We start from the raw sequence: 16,589 nt of genomic DNA on the forward strand, positions 1-16,589 counted from the left end.
CAAAATTTGCTCTTTTTTCCCTAACCCATGCACCGTTTTACGTCTACAGCTCTCTATATTAATCCGAATGCATGACAATCAATTGAAAGCAATGCTAAACTACTACATCTCTGGTAATTAAAAAGTAATTGATTGAGAAATAACGGTAACAAAAAAAACAGCCAAACAAAGTATTACAATAACAGTGAATGATCTTATCCTCAATAGAGAGTTAAATTGACGTTTTTCACGTTTGGTAACTGATTACAAAGGAGGTTGGTCTTTTAACCTAGTCCCTGATTACGAAGGAGGTTGATCTTTTAACCTAGTCCCTGATTACGAAGGAGGTTGATCTTTTAACCTCGTCCCTGATTACGAAGGAGGTTGCTCTTTTAACCTAGTCCCTGATTACGAAGGAGGTTGATCTTTTAACCTAGTCCGATCGCGTTTCTATTTTGAACCCATTTTCTCTACTGATGTTTACTTCAGATTGCTTTGCTGAGCAACCGATGTTTAAAATAACTTAGCAGAATTAGCGAAGAATGAAACTAGCCTAGAGAAGCCATAAAGATCTCATGCAAAATTTTGAACAAGCTGTGAAATAAAGTAAAGCAAAAAATATTTTTGATTGACGAAGTAAAAAACATAGCTGGACAAGTCCTGAAACAATTCACATAATTTTGATTGACTGAACAAAAAACTAGACTTATTGGACTATGAATGGATTGGACTTGTTGTCCTCCATGGAATTGAAACAACTAAAGAATCAAGATGACTGATTGACCACCAGTCCTTTAATAGACCACTAGACTTTTTGGGTTAGATTTAGGACTGTCATTTTCATGAGACACATCCGCTCTACAAGGCAACAGTCCCAATACAGTTTTTTCAAATTTAATATTCTAAATAAAAAACTAAAGACTCTATACTCAAGAATTGAGGCAATTACGTTTGGCACTACTTGGATGCACACAATTGATCTTTAACTAGTAATTGTTCATAAAATTTAAAAGTTCCATAAGTGAAGTCAAAAGTCATTTTTTGAGTCAGGTAATTCACGAAATTGATCTAAAGGCAGAACAAATGACGTCACTTACACAAAGTTCAACTGCAAAGCAGTAGAGGTCACTAAAATTCAATTCCAAGAAGTCAGGTCGTATGAATCATTGATGGAGACGACAAATTAAAACAAAAACCATCATGTCCCCAATAATAGCCACTACCGCTTTGCGGCTATTAATAAAAAACTAGAAAAAGCAGTAAAAAACAAAGTCGATTTATCGTTTCTCAATTTTTATGATTGGATTTTTGTCTAAATAGTTTTTCACTCCATTCATAGTCTATTCTTGGTCTAGCTTTTAATTCATTCAAAGAAAATTCTTTGAATTGTAGGCCCGTTGTTACATAAGTCATCATTCTAACGTTTGACTACTGATTTACCTCACTCACAGCTTCAAGCACGGATTGCAAATTCTTGGAGTCATTGAAATACGCAGTTTTTTCGCTCCACTTCATATTCCGAGGTGACCAAAATCATCACTCCAATTCGACTTCAAAAATCATAAAATGTGTGAACAGATCTTAAGAAAAAACATACCCGGCAGATTGCCGGAAAATAGCCGCCGTTGATTCCCATAACTCTATTGGGATTGAAAGAATAGAAAATATCAACAAAAATTAATTTTTGTATAATAACATTTTTAAGTGCGAGTTATTTTGATGTCATTTCCAAATTGAACATACTCCTGTCTCTCAGTGAGAGGCTACAGGGTCTAGTTTCAATAACAATAAGCATCATAGATAGCGACTAAACCTTATGAGAACAAAGTTCAAGTACCACGCATCTAAAAATGGGCTTTAAGGGATTTTTATACGGACTCTCTATATTTTGAATTGCTTTGCTGAACAGCTGCTGTTAAAAAGGACTTTGAGCAGGCTGACAGAAGAGTGAAACTAGCCTAGAGAAGTCAAAAAGATTTCACGCAAAATGTCGAAAAAGCGGCAAAATGGGTAAAGCGAAAAAAAAGTTCGACGGAGTAAAAAAAAACTTAGCAGGACAAGTCCTGACGTACAATTCAAAGAAATTTCATTGACTACACAAAACATAAACCGACAAATGTCGGAAGAATTGCCCCTGAGCGATAGGAGAGGCAATTTAATTAATGGTCTTTAGTAAGATCAATTTTTCTTTATGTGTGCAAAAAACCTCGACCCCAGCGGGATTCGAACCACTGACCTCCAGATCCATGGCCACTCTCACTAACCACTGCAACCGATTTTATATTAGCAACAAGCGTTACTTCGGAGCACTAGTGATCACTCAAAAATGATGAACGAAAGCGTGAAAAAGTCACTTGAGAAGTCAAAGAATTTCCAGAAGAAAAGCGCAAAATTGTCAAGCGAAAAATTTGCATAACAAAAAAGACGCACAGGTTCACAAAAATTGCTATGAACTGCGTTCTAGAGCAATTAAAAATTAGACCTGGAACAGATTGGATTGGAAAACCATTTAGAAAAAAATCCGATCCAAAAAATCAAAAAACTGTAAAGAGCGTCAGACGACAAAACAAAAAATCATAGCAGGACAAGTCCTGACGTACAATTCAAAGAATTTTCACTGACTAAACAGAACACTAGACCTAGAACGGACTATGAATGGATTGGGAAAACTATTTAGAAAAAAATCTGATCCAAAAAATCGGAAAAACAGTAAAAACCAAAGTGAAATTGTCGCATGTGAACAAAAAACCACAGGCGAGAAAGCGAATTTTTGTTCAAACACCGTTTTCTCACTGTACTTCAAAATTAGAGAAAAAAATTTACGCCGCAAAACCACTCGCTTTTTCGCTCCGCTTCCAGTTTCGGCGTGACCAAAATAACCACTCCAATTTGACTTCAAAAATCATGAAAATGTGTGAACAGATCTTAAAAAAAGACAGCGCCACAATACAATTCAAATCCTTTGAATTGTAAAAAAATAGGAGCACTATAATAGCCGGCTGAGAAGATGAGGGTGGCTATTAAACAGTAACCCAATACAATTCAAATCACCTTTATGTGAGCAGCAAAGCTTCTGCGTAAGGCAATTGACATCACACGAAAATTCAGAAAACAAGCGTGAAAAAGTCACTTGAGAGAGAAGAAAGCTCAAGAACAAAAAGCGCAAAAACGTTCCAGTAATAAACTTGCATTAAAATAATTGCCTCCAACTTAGTTCGAGAGCAATAAAAAACAAAGTCTTACAGCCAATTGCTATAAAACTAAGCGTTGTAACGGGGTTCGTAACAAAGATCTCATCCAACCAAGGAACTTTGGTAAGAGATTCCAGCATAAATTGAGATTAACGAACGTTAGCTCTGTTGATTGTGGGCGACCACCAGAGAGTGAATCGGCGATTGGGGATCTGGTTTAGACCACCCCTCTGTGCATTGGTGAGTTTCTTGAATTTCATACTCTCCTCGAATCCACTCGCCTTCTCCCAGAAAAGACCCTCCCATGTTGGGAAGTAGGTTCCCTGTAAACAAATTCAGTTAAAGTAAATATATTCAGCAAAATCCCTGTTGGCACGTCACCGTTAACTACAAAAAAGGTAATAGCTTAATAAAACTGAGGATACAGTTCGCCTTATTTGGAAGTTCGCTCAGAAGATCCGACCAGATATTTGAGGACGTCAAAACATTCATACATTCAGCAACTTCCAAATACCCTATCCCAGACACCCAGAAAAATTATCAAATTCCGATTCCCGATTTTGTTATGTACATTGTTATCTGCTTCATTGTATCTCGGGGAACTAGATTTTTGTCTTTTTAAAGCTCTCGAAGTTCGCGGACTACAGTACTCGACAAAAGTACCTTGAACAAGGTGTGTTCCAGGATTCCCTCGACTCCTCCGAGTGCCTGGATCATGTCAGTCCTGTAATTATTCAAATTCCACAGCTTTCCATCATGTCTCTGGTGTGTCCACCAAAAAGGATTCTGCTTGAGGATCTAAAACACACCAACAAACATACAACTGTTGATCAATGCCGCCACTACTTGACAATGAACTCACATGTATAAGAGAACACTTCGCAGTAATTTACAACTGATATTAATCCGAGGGAAATTGCGGGTACAATCAATTTTAAAATTCTACGGTAGATGACACGATGGCAAATTCTACGTTAGATGGGAGAATAAAGAAGCACGTCTAATCAAATTATGAAAATTTTTATTCGCCTTTAACTCATATACATTAATTTCTGTGGACTGTACTCGCTGAATTTTAATGAATGAATCTTTTGGATCAAACCCCATCGAGCACCTAGCTAATCAGAGCAGTAAAGTTACGAGGCGCGCTGACGACAATATCTCCTTTATGATCAGATGAATTCCATTCATAGCCTATAATAGCCATCTTCCAAATAAGCAGTTGCTCTTATGATTTACCTAAACACTATGAATAATGCCAAGAATTACTGACACTTACGACATTTGTGAGCAAATATCTTGAGCTAAATGCTTGTAGCTTCTTGTAAATAAAACAATTCGGGAACAGCAAACCAAAATAGTTCGACCAACAAGACAGCCAGAATTATAACTCCTGTAATTGACAAAAACATTGAATCTTAATTGACATCTTCCGCTCAATTCAACATATAAAAAAAGTCAGCTTCCTGAAAAAGTCCCATTTAAAACACTTAATTACTACTTGAATCACAATGATTTCAGTTAAGGCAGTGCAGATTTTGGTCATTGTAGCAACATTATTTGGAGGATCTAAATCCCACGGAGGTACAGAACAACCTGATGAGACACGAGAAGCTGTGACCAGGCTGTCTCCTGATAAACCACGACAAATCCATCTCTCGTTCACAGGTAAACAAACAAACAAAACTCAGCCTCCACAATAAAGAAAAGTCTTTCGTGGTCTACTAAATGTAACGAGAAACATTACTCTGCGGAAATTATTCAGCCATAAACGCATTGTAGTTTACATGATTCTACGCAATATTTCTACAAAAAATCTAGAAAAACAAGTTGAATAAGGTTGAAGCTGCAATTGTTTTCAGCATCTTCATTACAGGTAAACTTAAAACAACCTTCTATCAAGTGTGAAGTATATATTCAGTTGTTTTCAAGGCGATATTACGTCCATGTTTGTAACGTGGACAACCCTAATAGACGTTGGGCGAGGATTTGTTATATTCTACCCCGATGGAGAGTTTAACTCACCCATGACGCTCAAAGCCACAATGACACCATTGGTGCACACGACTATCGTCAATTTTGGATTTATCAATCGGACAACTTACACATATAGAGCTACAATGCAACCCCTGGAACCTAACACTACTTATTGTGAGTATTTCCTCTTCGTAGATCGAGTTGGAGTTCTTTGAATTAAATTTATCTGACAACTGCAATCACTTTAAAACAGTTCGTAATGAAATCAAAAATCCGTTGAGCTATTATGACCATTAGAACTTAAGACTGTCAACTCTAACCAATTAGAAGGCGAATAGCAAACGATCACCAACCAATCGCTTAGGATATCAGTAATGAAAAATACCATAATATGCAGGTAGTTCTTTTCAACATTTCCCTTTTCAGACTACTACGTGCGCAGTGGTTTGCAAGACAGCGATACTTTTCACTTCAAAACATTCCCCGATTACTCCACTACCAGCGGACAGACGTGGAATCCCAGACTTGCCATATATGGTGACATGGGAGCTGCCAATCACGTGAGTCTGCCCAAACTGCAACAAGATGTGGACAAGAACATGTACGACCTCATTTTTCATATCGGTGAGTGTAGTGTAGAAAGGACTCTGGTGACACAAGTCGCAACAAAAAACATAGCCGGCAGATTGCCGGAAAATAGCCGCCGTTGACGCACATGAGCATTGAAACAGAAAAAGAACATAGCCGGCAGATTACCGGAATAGCTGCGAAAGAATAGACTTGCGTGCCGTATAATAGAGATTGAAAGAGATTCAGAGATCTAAATTGAAAAAACCGACGCCGCTCAAAAAGCTAGGTACAAAAACATTCAGCGATAAATTAAAAAAGCTTGACAAAATTGATTGCACAGAAGCCTTTTATTAAGGACCTTAACTGCACATATGAGTTCCTTTAACCTTAAACTAATTGAAAGTAAAATTAAGTTTTAAATTGCAGAAGACATTTTATTGAGTGAGGTAAGTCACGTATGATCAAAATCTAATCACCCAAATAACCTAAAAACTTTCGCTAAAGCGAGTGAGAAATGACGTCACGCGCGCAAATGCCGTTAGTGAGAGGAAGAAGTCATTCAGAAAATTTGATTTTTTCAGCTTTGCTGTGTGAACAAATGTAAAACGAAAAAAGAGCGTCAGACAACGAAACAAAAAAAAACTAGAGCACCCCAATATAGCTTCGCTCAGCTTACAGCTTCTCAGCTATAATAACCAAGTGATGTATGATGTATGTCATGTATGAATAACATCTAATCACGCAAATGAACTTAAAACCTTGCTAGAGAGAGCATGAGAAATGACGTCACGCGCGAAAACCCTGTTAGTGAGGTGAAAGTCAATCAGAAAATTTGACTATTTCGACTTTGCTGTGTGAAGAAGTGTACAATGAAAAAGAGCGTCAGACGACGAAACAAAAAATCATAGCAGGACAAGTCCTGATGTACAATTCAAAGAATTTTCATCGACTAAACAGAACACTAGACCTAGAACGGACTATGAATGGATTGGGAAAACTATTTAGAAAAAAATCCGATCCAAAAAAATCGAGAAAAGAGCAAAACTCAAAGTGAAATTGCCGCATGTGAACAAAAAACCACCAGCGAGAAAGCAAATTTTTGTTCAAACACCGTTTTCTCATTGTACTTTAAGTTTAGAGAGAAAAAAGTTCACGCCGCAAAACCACTCGCTTTTTCGCTCCATTTCCTGTTTCGGCGTGACCAAAATCACTACTCCAATTTGACTTCAAAAATCATGAAAATGTGTGAACAGATCTTAAAAAAAAGCAGCGCCCCAACAAAATTCAAATTCTTTGAATTGTAAAAAACCAAGAGCACCGCAATATAGCACCGCTCAGCTTACAGCTTCGCAGCTATAAAAAGGAGATACATTGCCCGACTTTTTTTTCACTGTCCAAAAATGTTCTGATTTGTCGTGTAGTTTCAGTTGGATTCTAAAACTATACTTAATTCAGCTTCTAAACTGAAAACTTAATAGCAATGTCAGCTAGCAAACACTAATGAACTTTGATAACCAAATTCTCAATGACTTGATTACCGGGCTTTATCGGTTTATCCTGTCTTTTGATTTCGATCTTTTGACTTTGACGGTATTCACCACATTGCAAAATTGAATGCCTAAAAGAATTTAAAATACATTCAGTTGAAACAGTGAGTGAAGTAAGCCAGAAGTCAAGTGTGAAAATCGTGACTTTTGAAAACAAAAAACGTGATCAAAAGGTAAAGCGAATTAAACAAAACATAGCAGGCCAAGTCTTGACGTACAATTCAAAAAATTTTTGAATAAAACAACTAGACCTAGAACGGACTATGAGTGATTTGGGAAAACCATTTCTATAAAAGTCGGATAAAAAATAAACAGAAAATCAATGTCAAAATGCCGCACGATGAACTAAAAACCACTAGCGAGCAATGAAAATTTGTTCGAATTAAAAAAACTAGGCTTAGAATGAACTATAAATGGATTGGGAAAACCATTCAGAAAAAAATCCGATCAAAAAAATTGAAAAAACAGTAAAAATCAAAGTGAAAAAAAAACCACTAGCAAGAAAGCCAAATTTTGTTCAAACACAGTTTTCTCATTTTACTTTAAAATTAGAGCGTAAAAATTTCACGCCACGAAACCATTCGCTTTTCCGCTCCACCCTGTTCCGGCGTGACCAAAATCACTACTGGAATTTGACTTCAAAAATCATGAAAACGTGACCAGATCTTAGAAAAAAAGACAGCGCCCCAATGCAATTCAAACTATTGAAAAAGAGCGTCTAAACAAAAGTCGTTGAGAGGCTGAGGGCGGCTTTCAATCAACAACTCAGAGAGTGCAAAAACTCACCAGATAACAATTATTGGCTCAATGGTACATGCGCAAAAATTTTGATTTGAATGTGTTGGCTCAGCATTTCTAACTCATCAACTAATCTTTCGCTCTTAAGAGTCTGTAACAGCCTTCACACTGGGTACCTCAACATATATTGTCGGAGCCCAGTTGCAGTCCAAAAACTGGTTAACAAAAGTTGCATTTCAATAAAAAAACATACCCGGCAGATTGCCGGAAAATAGCCACCGTTGATACCAATAAGTATGATTGGGATTGAAATAATAGAAGATATTGAAAAAAAAAGATTTTTGTACAAAAACATTTTTTCAAGTCCGATTTATTTTGATGGCATTTCTTAGTTGAACATACTTCTGTTTCTTAGAGAGAGGCTACAGGGGCTCCTATCAATAACAACAAGCATTAGAGATGGTAAATAAGACTTATAGGAACGACGTTCAAATAGCGGGCATCTAAAATTGGGCTTTATGGGTTTATCCCGTTTCTATTTCTGACATCCATTTTTGTACTAACTCTGTTCATTTTGAATTGCTTTGCTGAGCAACTGATATTCAAAACGGCAAAATGAAGTAAAGCGAAACATTTTTTTATTCGACGAAGTAAAAAAAAATAGGAGCGCTATAATAGCCGGCTGAGAAGATGAGGGCGGCTATTAAAAATATCAACAAAAATTGATATCGGTATAAAAACATTTTTAAGTGCGATTTATTTTGATGTCATTTCGTAATTGAACATACTCCTGTCTCTCAGTGAGAGGCTACAGGGTCTAGCATCAATACCAATGAGCATTATAGATAGCAACTAAAACTTATGAGAACAAAGTTCAAGTACTGGGCATCTAAAAATGGGCTTTATGGGTTTATACCGTTTATATTTGACTTTGATTTTTTTTATACTGACTCTCTTCATTTTGAATTGCTTTGCTGAGCAGCTGCTGTTTAAAAGGACTTTGAGCAGAATGACAGAAGAGCGAAACTAGCCCAGAGAAGTCAAAAAGATTTCACGCAAAATGTCGAAAAAGCGGCAAAATGGGTGAAGCGAAAAAAAAGTTCGACAAAGTAAAACATAGCTGGCAGATTGCCAGAAAATAGCCGCAATAGATTCGTAGATCGGCAGTCTAAACAAAACAGTAAAAAAGACAGACCAAAAAAGTCGTCTTTTCATTGAAGGCTGATCTGTTATATTTTGATTCAAAATCTGTATAAGTTACTGCTGCCTCTATTGGCTGATCTCAAATAACCTTCATTTAGAGTGACACACACCCATTTGACATTATATCTTTGAATTAAAGTAAATAAAATTCAATTTCAAAGTGAGGAAGTCATTTTTGAGAGTGAGGTAAGTCAAGTGTGACCAAAAATTTAATCACGCGCATGAACAAAAAACTCGCTCCACTAAGAGCGAAAAATGACGTCACACATGCAATTCAGTTGAAATTGCATGAACGAATGAACAAAAAGTTGCTGTGACGTCATATGGTCGTAACAAAAATCATGACGACGAAATAAAAAAACATAGCAGGACAAGTCCTGACGTACAATTCAAAGAATTTTCATTGACTAAACAGAAAAACTAGACCAAGAGTGGACTATGAGTGAATTGAGAAAACCATTTTTTAAAAAATCAGATAAAAAAATAAGAAAAAAAAACAGAAAATCAATGTCAAAATGCCGCATGTGAACCAAAAAACAACTAGCGAGAAATGAAAATTCAATTCAAACAAAAAACTAGGCCTAGAATGAGCTGTGAATGGATTGGGAAAACCATTTAGAAAAAAATCCGATCCAAAAATTCGAAAAAAAACAGTAAAAATCAGAGTGAAATTGCCGCATGTGAACAAAAAACCACTACCGAGAAACCGAATTTTTGTTCAAACACCATTTTCTCACTCTACTTTAAAATTAGAGCGAAAAAAATTCACGCCGCAAAGCCACTCGCTTTTTCGCTCCATTTCCTGTTTCGGCGTGACCAAAATCACCACTCCAATTTGACTTCAAAAATCATGAATATGTGTGAACAGATCTTAAAAAAAACATAGCCGGAAGAATTCCGGAAACGACTCGAAGTAGAAATCTGACTACTCTCACTAATCAGATGCATCACCAGCATATTAGCAATCGACAGACAGTGTAACCAATTCACAAAGAGAAGACTGGAGAACTGGAAACTTCACAAAGGACAAAATCAAAAAAAAATTATTCTCTAAAAATCCAAAGAAAATTCTCTATAAAAAGATAACATGCAACTTCCCACCCATAACTCATAGAAATCAATTAGTTATATATTTGGCTAGATCAATCGCCCACCTAGTACTTGCAGAGAAACGTTAAACAACAAAATAAAAAAGACTAAGAAAAACTCTTTGACGAATTAGAGTTTTTTATAATTTGTTTAAATGAAAACTGCCCTGCTAAGACTTCAAGTGAAAATTCATAGTATGAACACCTACAAAAATGCTCCTTATTGGGAAAAAGTTGCCAGCAAAAAACATCAAATTGGAAGAAATAGGCAAAAAAAACTTAGAAAATGACAAAAAGTGGCCAAAATTTGCTCTGATTTACTCGATTTTCTTTAACAAAAACAACTCGAAACTAATATTAATGAAAATGAGAGACATCCAAAAGAGCTAACACAACTGAATTCCACTAGAAAACTCCCCAAATGCTCTCAAAGGTTGAGGAAGAATAGAAACGACATTTAAAACCAAATTAAACAAAAAAAAAACGAGAAAAAGTAAGGTGTTTTTTAAATTTTACAAGAAAAAATAAAGCCAAATGAAGTTACTTTGAGCAAATAGCGCAAAGAACTGCTCGAGAAATGATGGGCAAGTCATAACAAGTTAATAAAATTGTCTACGATTGAAAAAAAAAAACGAAAAGAAGCAAAAAATTTAAAAAACTGGTTAAAAAATTCTCAATTTTTCTGTCATTTTTCCTCAGAAAAAATGTTTTATACCAACAAAATTGTAATCAATTTGTATCGCTGATATTCCTTGAGTAACGAGCTTCTATGAAAATTGCACTTAAAGCATTAAAACAAAATAAAAGGCCAAAATACATTAAATTTCGTCGAAAAATCACCAAAACTGATCAAAAACCTCCAAAATTGCATAAAACTCAAATTAACTACTTGAAACCTTCAATTCCTATCAGAACGAGCTCAAATCCAATACAATATCATAATCAAACCTCATAAACAAGAAAAATTGCAAAAAACCTGCTTTTAAAAGCCGCACGTGAACAAAAAAATTTCGCTCGCTCAGAGAAAATTTTTTCACGCATCACTTTCTCGCTCTCTCAAAAACAGCGGTATGAACAAAAAACCACCCTCTTTTCGCTCCGCTCTTCACTTTTGTTCAGCAACCAAATCACTCCAAATTTTTTTACGCGTTTCATTTCCCGCTTAAAAATTCACTCCAATAAAATTGATTAAAAAAAAAGGACTTCTCCAATACTCCTCTTCGAGTCGTAAAAAGACAGCGCCCCAATACAATTCAAATTCTTTGAATTGTAAAAAAAACCAAGAGAAGGCCAATAATAGCCCCAGCTATCGCTGTGCGGCTATTAAAAAACAAAATAGGAGCGCTATAATAGCCGGCTGAGAAGATGAGGCTTTTAACAATAAATCTAATTCAAGAAGGGTACTGAGAACATTTCAACATAGACCACCATTGTTCCAAACTTAACTGATAAGTTTTGCTTTCAGGTGACTTTGCGTACAATATGAACGGATTCTTTGGTGCTAAGGGAGACATTTTCATGGATTTGATCCAACCGGTGGCTACCAAATTGCCCTACAATTTTTGTGTTGGTAATCACGAACATCACAACAACTTCTCAGAATACAGGTGAGAATCTCTTTCCATTAACTAATGTGAAAGCTCCAGTTTGGAGGTCAAGAGAACCAAACGCAATTCAGAATTGCATTGCAAGGGTACAAATTTGAGTGACCAACAGATTTCAGAACAATTTCCGAGCCCTTTGAAATAATTTAAACGCAAATCAGAAAAGAAAGCAAAGATAACTAAATTCATATAGAAAATTTTAAAAGACAAATATTTTTTATTGTTCGGAAAAATTCAAAAATGTTTTAGTGGACGTTTCACTGGTCCTCCACCAAGTGTGTTCTACCACAGCTTTGACATGGGACCAATTCACTTTATCGTGTTCAGTGCCGAGTTTTACTTCTTCACCAATTTCGGAACCGGGCAGGCTCAGGTACTTAGTGCACTTCCTAGATAGCGAATAACTTGGTTTGATAAAAATTGAAGACTTGTAGAACAGTCTTAAAATATCCCAATGCTCGATTAAATCAAATTACAAAAAGTAGCCCCATGATTGTTTTCAAGTTTTAGGCTCCTTTATTCCAACTGGTTCTAAAAATTGGATCATTTTTAATAGGCTCAATACAACTGGATAGTCGAAGACCTTGCTAAAGCCAATACCCAAGAATCACGAGCAGCCAGACCCTGGATCATAGCTCTAGCTCATCGACCTATGTATTGCAGTCCAATTAATCCTATCACCGCGTGCAGGTAAAAGCTACTTGATCTGATCGTGAAGCAGCTTTAAGAAAAGCATCGGATTCCTTTCCAGATTTAATTCAGCTTCTTAATTTATGGCTCATAGGCTGAATACTAATACCATCTAGCAATCGCTCTAAAGAATTTTGATAACCTAATGCACTATGACTTAATCACCGGGCTTTATCCGGCAATTTTGTTTCAAAATATTGTTCCCTTTAACCGTGTACTGCACTGAAGCAAAGTAAAGCCTTAAAAATCTTGCTATTAAACAGGAGGAAAGACAACCCAATGCGCATTGGACTGAAGGGTGACAATGGAACGCTGCTTTACGAGTTGGAGCAACTTTTCCTAGAGAACGGAGTCGATGTCCAGGTGAGTTCAAATATTAAAATTCGAATAGTTGATAAGTAATAAGGTACTCTAACGGTGCATTTAAAAAACATACCCGGCAGATTGCCGGAAAACAGCCGCCGTTGATTCCAATAAGCATGATTGGGATTGAAAGAATAGAAGATATTGAAAAAAAAGATGTTTGTACAAAAACATTTTTTAAGTCCGATTTATTTTGATGGCATTTTGTAGTTGAACATAACGTACTTCTGTTTCTTAGAGAGAGGCTACAGGGGCTACTATCAATACCAATAAGCATTAGAGATGGTAACTAAGACTAACAGGAACGACGTTCAAATAGAGGGCATCTAAAATTGGGCTTTATGGGTTTATCCCGTTTCTATTTCTGACTGCAATTTTTTATACTGACTCTGTTCATTTTGAATTACTTTGCTGAGCAACTGATGTTCAAAATCACTTTTAGCAGAATGAGAGAAGAGAGAAACTAGCCTAGAGAAGTCAAAAAGATATCACGCAAAATGTTGAAAAAGCGGCAAAATGAGGTAAAGCGAAACATTTTTTTATTCGACGAAGTAAAAAAAACATAGCAGGACAAGTCCTGAAATACAATCCAAGGAATTGAATGAAAAACAGACCTTATTTACCTGACCAGCAGATCAATTGAACAAACCCAGCCAAAAAGACAAAATCTGAAATGTTGAGAAACTAAAAGAATCAAACAAACAAAATAAGATATTCATTGCTGAAACACTTGAAGCTTTTAACCTGAAGGCAATAGCCTTGAAAGAGATTAATTTGCCACTAAAGTTAGATAAATTCGCGAAATATGACACATGTTTCAAAAATTGAGAAGTGAAATTTTTGGTCTCTGGAGTTCTGTCATGTAACTTGTCTATAACATTTAAAAGTTTCGTTGATCAGTAAAGATCGTTAATTTCAGAAAATGACAAAAAAATCAAAAAGTTTGAAGACAAAAAATTTTAAATTGCAAGCTTTAAAAAAATTGCTTGCAATTGCAATATTAAAAAACTGAAAAGTATTTTTTGCCAATAAAGACTATGCAAAAACATACTAGCAAACCCTATAGGAGTTTCCCCGGTTACTGACGAAAAAAAACAAATTTCGGAAACTTGAAAATTGCTAAAAGTTTTAATAATAAAATCTTGAAACACTTTCTCCATTGCCACTAGAAATTATGCAGTAGCCTGTCATCAAAAACTAGAGGAGATTCCTTGGTCGTTCATTTTAGAGAAACCTAATAAATGACAAAAATTTTTAAAAAATTGCAAGTTTTATAAAAAAAATGTTGGAAAAAATTATGATATTAAAATGTTGAAAACCATTTCATGGGCAATAAAAATGTTTCGGTAAACTATTATCAAACCCTAGATGAGGTTTCTTGCCCCCTGGGGCTAGAAAACTCGAATAATGACAAAAAAGGTCAGAAAATTTGAAAAATGCAATTTTTATTAAAACAATTGGTAGAATTCGTAAAGTTAAAAAGTTGAAAACCATTCCATTACCACTAGAAACTGTGCAGTAACCTATTATCAAACCCTAGATGAGGTTTCCTGACACGTAGGGCTAACAAACTCAAAAATTCTTTCAAAAAGTTTGAAACAAATTATGACAAATAGTATAAATTTGGGTGTTTTTGTTTGGAGAAGCAAAACATATAACTCTTGAAATGGCCAGAAAAAATGATTAAGTCTTGAAAAAGACCTCTATCAGCTTTTACAAACCTCAATTTCAGACTGCTCCAACAAAAAATTCGGAAAATGAAAAAAAATGCGAAAAAGTGCAACATTTTGGGTTCAAAAACTCCTAAAAATAACCTTTTAACCTTGAAATACGGCATTCCCAGTAGCTTCACCACTTCAAGTACTTGAAAGACAACTAAACGCGGTTAAGGGTCTCTAATGAAATGTTGATGCCCGCTGAGCTTCACCTGTTTATCCCGTTTTGAAGGCTCAAAGTCATGAAAAAAGTGTGAAAACATCTTACAAAAATAAAAAAAAGATATAGCACCAATACAATCCAATTCTTGGATTATAAAAAAAAATAGGAGCGCTATAATAGCCGGCTGAGAAAATGAGGGCGGCTATTAACAACAACAGACAAAACTTCATGCGTCGAAAACTCTTGGGTGTATAAAAGTTTTTGAGGCCACGTTTTACTCCGAAGATACAAGTCAAATTCAAAAACATGGTGAAAGCACCCACTTTTATCGTATTCGCTGAAATTTTTGCTCTTATTCTTTCTAGTTCTACGCTCATGAGCACAACTATGAGAGGTTATATCCAATCTACAACTACCAATATGAGAAAGTGAGCAACACCAGCCAGTACGATGACCCAATGTACCCTGTTCACGTTATCACTGGATCTGCCGGCTGCAGGGAGTTCAGAGGCTTCTTTCAGTTTGAGGTGGGCTCATTAGAACACATAATTGGCCAAAATACATTTTTAACGGAACTGATTGAATCTGGGACAATTAACCCAGGCTCACAATGGTAGAATAATTCTCTACTAAGTATTCCTATCAGATAAAATCCATAGTTTCGATTCTGGAAAATACGAGCAAGGACTATGATGAAAACACTTCCAGCATATATGTAACGTATCTACCATAACTATATACCAATACAGCCAACTTGCACATAATAATACTCCAGAATCAAGATATCAGCAATTTCTGAAAGGGCAAAAACTAAATCAACGGGATGCAAAATAATGTTTCCATTTTAAATCTTATTATTCATCGATACTTTCTTGCAGAAACCAGACTGGACCGTGTTCCGCACCAACCAGTATGGCTTCACTCGTCTCAATGTACTGGACAGACTAACTCTAGAGATAGAGCAGTACTCGATAGACGAGGGAGGAGTCGTGGACTCATTCACAGTTCACAAAAGCCAAGACTACCCCAACTTCGGAGTGGGATTGGACGGCGATCGATTCTAACTCATGCAGAATGAAGACAAAATGACAGATGCAACCCATCAAAAGATTCAAATCACAAAATATTGCCACAAGTAGCATTGAAAACTGTTGTCCAAAAAACAACGGTTGCAGCGATTCTATATCTATATTTATCTATTAATTTCGTAGTTACGCAGATTATAAGAAAAAAGAATTCAGTTTAAACTTCGATCAAACCACTTTCACTTATTGTTCGGACCCACTTTATCAGATCGATATAGCTGACGTAGAAAGTTAGGAGTGCTATCGAGCGGAGAAAAATTTAACTTATCTTTTGAATTTTCCTAGGAGTTTCACGTTTTGTGAACATAGCTGATTTTCCCAATTGTTGCTCACTTGTTCCGTAATATTAGTTCAAATTTTGTTGAATATGTTAAATTGTTTACTATGACGTTATTTGCTTCGTCTTTATTCTAAAACAACAGCGTTTTCAGCCGTTTTATTTGATTTGATGCTCAGTTATAATGCTCATTCCATTAATAGGTTCGATTTTACCCAAGTTAACAACAGCAACAACCAAGTCAATCGAAGACTCAAAAAATATCATCGAAGAGTAAAAAAAACAAGCAAAAATTTAAACTTAGCTGACATATTGCCAGAAAAGAGCCGCAATAGCTTCGTAGATCTGTACTCTTAAAAAAAAGTTTAAAAAAGACAGACCAAAAGAGAAATTTATTCT

At 35.8% G+C, this 16,589-nt stretch overlaps 2 protein-coding genes across 2 annotated transcripts in view; one reads left to right on the forward strand and one right to left on the reverse strand.

Annotated features, from left to right (window-relative positions):
- Window positions 1-16,589, reverse strand: part of LOC142345657 (pre-mRNA-processing-splicing factor 8) — a 77,645-nt gene that overhangs the window by 22,461 nt on the left and 38,595 nt on the right. Inside the window, exons 26-27 of the mRNA XM_075397853.1 lie at window positions 3,834-3,968; window positions 3,329-3,493 (exon numbers count right to left, since the gene is read on the reverse strand). Coding sequence (XP_075253968.1) covers window positions 3,329-3,493; window positions 3,834-3,968 — 300 coding nt within the window. The remainder of the gene's footprint in view (window positions 1-3,328; window positions 3,494-3,833; window positions 3,969-16,589) is intronic.
- Window positions 4,459-16,086, forward strand: LOC142346302 (acid phosphatase type 7-like). The gene is made up of 9 exons (XM_075398825.1): window positions 4,459-4,838; window positions 5,103-5,321; window positions 5,574-5,771; window positions 11,759-11,900; window positions 12,147-12,270; window positions 12,454-12,587; window positions 12,851-12,950; window positions 15,194-15,355; window positions 15,707-16,086. The coding sequence occupies exons 1-9, from the start codon at window positions 4,682-4,684 to the stop codon at window positions 15,890-15,892; spliced, it is 1,422 nt and encodes a 473-aa protein (XP_075254940.1). The 5' UTR covers window positions 4,459-4,681; the 3' UTR covers window positions 15,893-16,086.

The sequence above is a fragment of the Convolutriloba macropyga genome, chromosome 9 (genome assembly GCF_964194025.1).
Source record: "Convolutriloba macropyga chromosome 9, txConMacr16.3, whole genome shotgun sequence".
NCBI classification, from domain to species: domain Eukaryota; kingdom Metazoa; phylum Xenacoelomorpha; order Acoela; family Convolutidae; genus Convolutriloba; species Convolutriloba macropyga.

Excerpts from the sequence above, each read along its gene's own strand:
- LOC142346302 (XM_075398825.1), top strand. The coding sequence starts at position 4,682 with ATGATTTCAGTTAAGGCAGTGCAGATTTTGGTCATTGTAGCAACATTA. Across the intron at positions 5,772-11,758 it reads CGACCTCATTTTTCATATCG|GTGACTTTGCGTACAATATG; the intron begins GTGAGTGTAGTG and ends TTTTGCTTTCAG. Across the intron at positions 12,271-12,453 it reads TCGGAACCGGGCAGGCTCAG|GCTCAATACAACTGGATAGT; the intron begins GTACTTAGTGCA and ends CATTTTTAATAG.